Source organism: Taurulus bubalis, assembly GCF_910589615.1.
Source record: "Taurulus bubalis genome assembly, chromosome: 15".
NCBI lineage: Eukaryota > Metazoa > Chordata > Actinopteri > Perciformes > Cottidae > Taurulus > Taurulus bubalis.
The window spans coordinates 19,722,071-19,730,063 of NC_136603.1; the positions used below are offsets into that span (position 1 = coordinate 19,722,071).

General features: G+C 40.6%; 1 protein-coding gene across 1 annotated transcript; it reads left to right on the forward strand.

Annotated features, from left to right (window-relative positions):
* Positions 1 to 758: 758 nt before the first annotated feature.
* Positions 759 to 7,153, forward strand: agr1 (anterior gradient 1). Its single transcript, XM_079230730.1, has 9 exons — positions 759 to 785; positions 1,425 to 1,543; positions 1,780 to 1,843; positions 2,311 to 2,363; positions 3,050 to 3,123; positions 3,484 to 3,547; positions 4,814 to 4,897; positions 5,727 to 6,937; positions 7,078 to 7,153. The coding sequence occupies exons 1-8, from the start codon at positions 775 to 777 to the stop codon at positions 5,774 to 5,776; spliced, it is 519 nt and encodes a 172-aa protein (XP_079086856.1). The 5' UTR covers positions 759 to 774; the 3' UTR covers positions 5,777 to 6,937; positions 7,078 to 7,153.
* The last annotated feature ends 840 nt before the right edge of the window (positions 7,154 to 7,993 follow it).

Sequence of the window (7,993 nt, forward strand, 5' to 3'; positions counted from 1 at the left end):
ACAGACAGACCGACAGATAGATAGATAGATAGATAGATAGATAGATAGATAGATAGATAGATAGATAGATAGATAGATAGATAGATAGATAGATAGATAGATCAACACACACACGCATGCATGCACACACACACACACACACACACACACACACACACACACACACACACACACACACACACACACACACACACACACACACACTCATTAACCATGTTATTGTGTCAAGAAGCACAACTGTTTTATTGTATTTTAACTAATTTACTGTAATGTTGTTATCTTAATACGTTGGCAATGTTGTCTCTTTGTTTAACATTCATGCCAATAAAGCACATTGAATTTAATTTAATCAAGCAATAATTAGTAGTTAATTTAATTAATCAAGACCTGCAGCTTTGTGACTAAGTTGCAACACTTGCTGTATTAAGAACAATACTCTAACTGACACATTTTGGCTGAAGAGGTGTGCCACATACGATGTATTGCTGAGCCCTCTAGTGGTTTGTTGCCAGTATGATGACCGCAAACCACACCAGTCCCCATCCCCATATTCAAAACATCCACCCAGTGTGAGACATTTTTTGGTGACAGCCAGCCTGTATCACTCTGTATCTCAGTTCGAGCAATTCAAACAGTGTGTGTGATTCAGTGAGGGATTTCTTTCTCTTTCTATATAGAGCACACTGATTTGCTATACCTGTTTGGTGAGTTCGTTTAATATCAACCACACATGACAAAAGGGAACACAGCCTATCGGTTGGCGCTTGTTGCTTCATGCAGTCAAGGTAAGACATATACTGTCTGCGACTTCAGGGTCAGAAACACTTGAATTAGGAATAGCTTTTTCCATGGAAATCAACATAGTGTTTTCATAGAAGCCTATATTGTTTGAACCATACTTTTTCATGTTTTTGTTTTTAGGTTATAGTAATGGGACAGAGATGTATCAGTTGTTTGTCAGTCAGTTCACAGTGCAATACAAACTTACAATTTGTATTTGCATGATAAATACGTGAATCATATGTGTAGAATAACAGCTCACAAAAATAACCATATGGAAAATAACATGGCAGCAGCAGGAGCTTTTATTGAAGACAGCATCTAGGAATAATTATTTCGTCACCGTTTCTGCCGTTTGATTGCCAGCTATGTTCAACTTGTCTGGTGAGTTGGCATTGCCAAGGAGAATGTGAACTGCAGTTATCTGTAGAGGCTGTTCTCTGTCATGAGTGGGGATTTAAAATGGGTTTGGTTGACTTTTGTAGGAGAACGCGTGAAAAACAAGGAATAATGTTTTTTTCCGTAAGATCAGAGCGGTTTATGATTGTGCTGTTTGTAAGCCATGTGATTGCAGTGGGTCAAACATTGTCTTTCTCATTGCAGACGCTCACTGAATTCCCTCTCATTGCCTCCTGTCATTGCAGTGCTCTCAGAGGACAGGTAGAGATGCTGCGCTTGGTCTTGTTCGCTTTGTTCCTCGGCGTCTGTGCGAGTGCTGGACAGAAGCCCAAAAGCAAAGTGACGCCTCCGTCCTTGTCGAGAGGTGGGTGATCCTCCTTTTATTTTTAAAGCTTGCACAGCTCCATCTTCCATCTCAACAGTCGTTGGCTCACTGAATGTAAAGCTGTGAGCTTGGGTTTGAGTCACAAGACACACAAATAAAATCTTGACTTTGAATTGAGCTCGTCTGTGAAGCGATTCAGTTATTACATAAGAACCACGAGGTAGTGAGCCATATTCATTTTTGTTGTTTTTTTGTGTGGCTGTTTTGTCCTGCAGGATGGGGGGATCGCCTTCACTGGCTCCCAAGTTATGAAGAGGGCCTGGCGGAGATGGTCAAACGGTCAGACTCTACACATTCGGCCTTGAATATAGCCGTCTGAGAGGGAACTTTTGTCTGTGGGAGTAGAATGACAATGTAAAAGTTGGGGCATCCCAGATGGCATGCAAATGAATCACCATCACACAGAAAGCAGAAACCTATCACCTCAGATCATACAAATACTGCTTTCTAATTATGGACTCCATTAGATTATATCTAAACATTATATCTAAACAGTTTGAATACAAAACATGTTGTGAGATTCCCCGTTCACGTTTGGGTTAAAAAAATGTATAATGCAGAACACCATCTGATCTATTACTAATGGAATCTGGCAAAAACAAAAGCATGAAATTATTTATTTGTCCTTTTTTCAAATCCAGCCTTGGGACTTAGATAGCTCAGGGAGCCTGTTGTGTAATATTGCATCCACACCCATCATTGTGCTCATTGTGTTGAGTCATTTCTCTGTGGTTTTGCTCTCACAGCAAGAAGCCTTTGATGGTCATCCATCATCAAGACAACTGCCCGCACAGCCAAGGTACTGCAGTCACTCTGGGTTATCACGGCTGACTAATATTTGAATATAGAAATATAGGCTTACACACCCCGCACTGTCTTTCTAACACCGAGCCGCTCATATCCATCAATCACTCAGCTGGTTTTCAGGAAGCAAGTCTCCACTGGCATTCCTGAACTCATTAACAATAAAGACTACCTACAAGGCGAAACTGGGCTTTTACTTTGCACTTTCGTCTGGTTTCAGGAGTAAAGCTGAATATTTTACAGCCCCTTTGAACCAGTGTTCCTCCTCGCTCCGTTTGGTTCACGACTCAAAGATACTGACTCGAGGACACTTTAAATAAGTTGGGCACAGCTTGTTGCATTGCGTAGCTTCTGGCAAGAAAACTAGACGCGCACGCTCTGTCCCTCCTGCTCTAACCCACCTGCAAAGCTTGTTCCCAACTCGCCCGCCTGTCAAAAGGTCAAAAGGTCAAAAGCGCGTGGGCCAGAAGTTCATGAACACAATATGTGTCAACGGAAAATGACTGAACACATTTACAATTCCTTACACACGCGTTTCCCTTTTGAATCGGTGGGTTGTTGCAACCGCATTAATTATATAGTACATAAAGTATTCTAATGATGTAATGATGCTATAATGATGACTTTGAAGGCCAGTTCTGTTTGACTAATCTCAAATCCAAACGGAAATCATTTCTACAGCGCTGAAGAAGGCCTTTGCTGCCGATAAGTCCATCCAGATAATGGCGAAGGATTTCGTCATGATCAACCTTATCGTAAGTTCACTGGGCACATGTGAGGAAATGTTTGCGTCAGAGTATAACCGCGTGCGCGTGTACAAATTGCGGCAAGTGGCGGAAAAAATGCTCGCTGATATAAAGAAGTAATGTCATGACATGATTTTTTTAATCAGTACTTTGGTCCCTTGTTTTGGTTTAAGCATATTATCTTCTGTAAGCACTACCTAAATTGAAATGCAATACACTGTCAATTAGTTCAATATCTTCAGGTGACTTGTGGACACTGCAACAATATCAGGCTTACATTATATTTATGTACAAAGAAGAACAGCATCTAAAAAGTAACCATCTGCCAAATACTTTATGCTCACTTTTGACTAATTATGCTTTTTACAGGAAACGCCTGAGGGCGAGGACATGGCCCTTGATGGCTACTATGTTCCCAGAATCATCTTTGTTGGTAAATATTGACAACATTTCTTAGGGACGGGGGGAATCTGTAACGCAATGTTTTGCGTGGCAAAATTATATTGATAACAGACGTCAAGCACTGATCTTTTATCATTGATTAATATTGCAAATACAAATGAAACCTTTTGGTGGGATTGAACTGTAGACTGACATATAAACAGGTCATTTGTCAGGTGTATGATGCAACATTTCATCTTGACGACAGCGCTGGTTGTCCGTCTGCTTAATGACAAACCCAATCTGCTGCTATAAAAAAAGGATTGAAGAGAGGTGGATCAAGTGAAAACGTCATCTTTATTTGATAAAACAGATGTTAACAAAGTGCATAATCTGCAGGTGAAAAAAAGGTAATAAATTGCATTGCATTATTGCTATACTCAACATATCACAAAAAGTTTAAAACCGCAATAAGATGAAATCGTAGTATTGGGACATAATTGTATCGTGGGGCCTCTGGTCCGACCCCATTTATCATGTTTTACAATGGATTTCAGCAACAGAAATGATCCTAGAAATAGAAATGATCTTTTATTAATTCCCTTGGGGGAAATTGGTCTCTGCATTTAATCCATCCTTAGTGATTAAGGATCAGTGTGCTGCACACAGGCGCCCGGGGAGCAACTGGGGGTTCAGTGTCTTGCTCAAGGACACTTCAACATGAAAACTATGGGGAGACCAGGGATCCAACCAGCTACCTTGTGGTTTCAGAACAACCATTCTCCCCATGAGCTACTGCCGCCCCAATCTTTAATATTTAACAGGATAATCAATTGATCATTTACATTTTCCCTTGAATGGATCACTCTGCGAAACAAGAACGTATTTGGATAATACTCAGGACAGATTTGTGCATCCTTTTGAGACGCTGAAATATCTCACAGAAGTTTTTTTTTAAATCTTTTTGAGCAGAATAAGGATTTGGACCTAATAAATGGTGTATATGTAGCACTGATGAGAAGGAACGAAATGCAGGCTAACAGACTCAGTTATGTATTATTAATGATGGTGTGGGAAGTGTTCGGTAAACTATGAACTGGAGATTTTATTTTTCCACTCAGTCCCACTTATTTAGCTGAGACGTCACCACGCGGCTCCTCGCTGACACCGAGACTGACACCTGCCATCCGTTCACTTCTCTTTCACATGTCCTCACTGTTTGTATTTATAAGCACCACCGCCTGCTCTCCCTCTTTTTTCACCTCATATTTTCACTGCTCGTTGCCCTCATCAGATAATGTTGATCCTCTTTCTGCAGATCCATCCTTGACCGTGCGCGACGATATTGTGGGAAAGCTCCCGAGCAGCCTCTACACCTACGGGCCGGCTGACATGAAACTCTGTGAGTGACTGTCCACTCTCCGAGGATGATGATGATGATGGGGGGCACACGTCACCTGTCAGGAGCGTGAAGACAGACGGTTTTAACCCTCATCTTCCTCCCTCTATATATTTTGACAGCAAGTTGGGAGACATTTTGCGGCCTCCCTCCTCAAACTGCTTGTAGAGATTTTTGTGTCATTTTCAACACATCCACAACTTTTTTCATAGAAACAGAGGATCGGTTCACTTTTATAGAAATGGTGATAATTAAGGATAAAAATAGGGACAAAATCGCTAAAAAACTATTTTACGTGGTGCATTAAATGTGATTTGAGATGAACTCAACGATGCTCTGGCAACACAGAGAGGCGTTTACATTTTTTTCATAAAAAGCTGCAAGCAGCGGTGAATGGGCGTCTCCGTGCTGGTCGGAGATAATGGCGGGAGATTCATCCTCTGGGGACCATGAACACATGATCCACATTCAGTCTCAATCCATCAAGTAGAAGTTGAGATATCTCACTGGATAAGTGAACACTTTGATCAGCTGGTGTTATAGATTCAGGGAATCATCCACGTCAATAAGATTCATCCTCTGGGGACCATGAGTACCAAATCACATGGCAAGCCATCCAACTAGTGATGAGATATTTCAGTCTGGACAAAAGTGGTGGAACACAGATGACATTGCTACGGCTTGGGCCGCCTGTTAAATTGTATTTTCAAGCACAAGAAAGCTAAAATCTTTCTTACTTTATTTTGATTGGGCATTTTTGCAATGAGCCTTTTATCAGAAAGGAGAAAGAACTTATGTTGCGTATTCTAATTTGCCTGCTCTCTGTCAACAGTGGCCGGAAACATGAAGAAAGCCAAAAAAATGAAGAAAACAGAACTCTGACGCGGTTCAATCGGACATCGGACTTCTCTCCATCACGGGTCCTGTTTGAAAACCTGCTCAGCGTTCAGCAGCTGACGGATGCACGCGCTCTTCAGAGCTCAATAAAAAACAAAACAAGGGATTAGAACGTAAAGTGTCCATTTTGTTACTCCATAGTAATGTAGAATCCTGCTGCTATTGAGGCTTGCATGCAGGATAACAATAACTCATAGTTGTTAAGTTCAACTTAAGTTCAAATCAATGTAATAATTTAAAAACCATGGTAGTATTTTACTTAGAGCTTTTAAAAAGGAAGAGTCATTTTGGGACATTCAGCGAAGGTAAACTCTTCCTCTACTCTTCTTTAGTCAGCTGCCATTTATTTTTATTTACATTTAATTAAGAAGTGGAGATAAACTGAACGTATATTTAGTGAAAGTGAGCGTTGCTTCAGAGAATCTGGGTGTAGGACTTTTTGAAGTGAACAACACTGAAATAACCTATACGATCTCAGTGGATACTGAATGAAGAGTCTCACACATGGTGGCATGTTTTAACCACTAAGTGGCAGTGTAATATATATGTCCAAGGTCCTGTGACTTCTTCCACTGAAATCCTATTTGTACTATTGTCCGTTCTAATTAGGCTATTATTTAGTTTTGATTACATGATTGATATGCAGTTTGTAGTTTGTAGCACTGGTCATAAAGGAAACTGTATGATATCATATACAACTCCGTAATCTTGCATTGTGTAAAGTTCATCGTCCTTTTACTGCACGTGTGTTTCATGTATTCTCCGGTGCTGCACATGGTAGTTTCTGGACACTTCTGTGAAGACGTGCATTTGGGCTGCATCTTTTTCTCCCGTTTAAATGGTCCCTCTCTCACAAATGCAAAAAAATACCATTTCTACCATTTTTCTCGGGCCTCGACAGAATGGGGCCGCGCTCCTAGACCAGATGAAGTTTTTTACCGTCGTATACACAGGGATTAATGAGCTGTTTTTTTATTTGCATTCTTGTGCCTCCACCTTTTGAAAAAGTAAAGCGAGTGCCGCAGACATAGAAGATCAGCAGGAGTGAGTGTTCTGCAAACTCGAAACCCTTATTAGAACTAATAGGATGCATCCTTTTAACCCAGAAAAACAAGAAGAGCAGAAAACAGAGAGCGTTTAAAATGGGTCAGTACGTTTCATTCCTTAATATTAGTTCCCCTAACATCTACTTTAGGAGCTGATCACTGAGGAATGATTAAATTATTCACACTTTCGTTGCATTTTTCCCTTTTTTTCTTCTTTTTCTTGTGTGTCTGTATTTTTAGATTCCTGTCTTTCATTTGGACCCAAGATGATTCATCAGAAACTCCAGAGACTCCTTTCGAACTATTCCCCCCTCACACGCAATGTTTTTCTCAAGAAATAGGTTTCATCTGCTTACACTCCTGGGTTCATAACAAATGTGTTTTCTGCTCATATACTTTCCTTTATCCTTGGCCTGGCAATTCCCTGTCTGGCTCATTGCGGTGCTGTTTCAGTGCTCTATGAAAGAAATGCTTCTTCCAAAATCCTCCCCAACCCTTCATGCCTCCAAATAACGGTCATATTGTGCTTAAGGTATATGAAGCATGTCTACCATTAACTGACAAAAAGAATACTAATTATTGGGTGTTAGTTGAAATAAAACAGAAGGAGAAAAAAAAAAGCATATTTGCAAGTAACTACCTGGACAACTTTCCTTATAGATAAAAATGTAATCTATAGCACGTGAACACAAAACCATATTTCTGTATTACGCATAGACTAAACATATCTCACCATATCTAATCCTACCCACTAAAACACAAGGTTGTTCCACACCTACACGGCCAGCCTGAGAGTCATTTTATCCTTTCAATTCTTTCCAATTTACAGTGCCATGTTGTTGTTTTTTACTCATGTATGGTGCACAAGCACAGTACATGGCCGACCAAGAGGTACAAGGGAATGAGAGCGTTAGAGAACACGGGGCGACCAGTGTGGGGACTCAAGGTTCTCTGTACGACACTCAGAGCATTACGGTAGCATCACACAACTAATAGCTACATAAAGATATCGTGTAGGAATGTCCACCGTAGCGGAGAATTAAGTTCCCTCTCCCACTGGGAGTTGTGTAGTCTGAGCTTCTCTGTGCTTTGTGAATACATGTTCATTCTGAACTATGAAAGGCTGTAATATTGTTGATGATATCATAGGCCAACA

What these genes read in the sequence shown, in the direction of transcription:
- agr1 (XM_079230730.1), top strand. An exon ending in GCCTCCGTCCTTGTCGAGAG is followed by an intron (nt 1,544 to 1,779) that starts GTGGGTGATCCT and finishes TTTGTCCTGCAG; the next exon opens with GATGGGGGGATCGCCTTCAC. An exon ending in TCCCAGAATCATCTTTGTTG is followed by an intron (nt 3,548 to 4,813) that starts GTAAATATTGAC and finishes CTCTTTCTGCAG; the next exon opens with ATCCATCCTTGACCGTGCGC.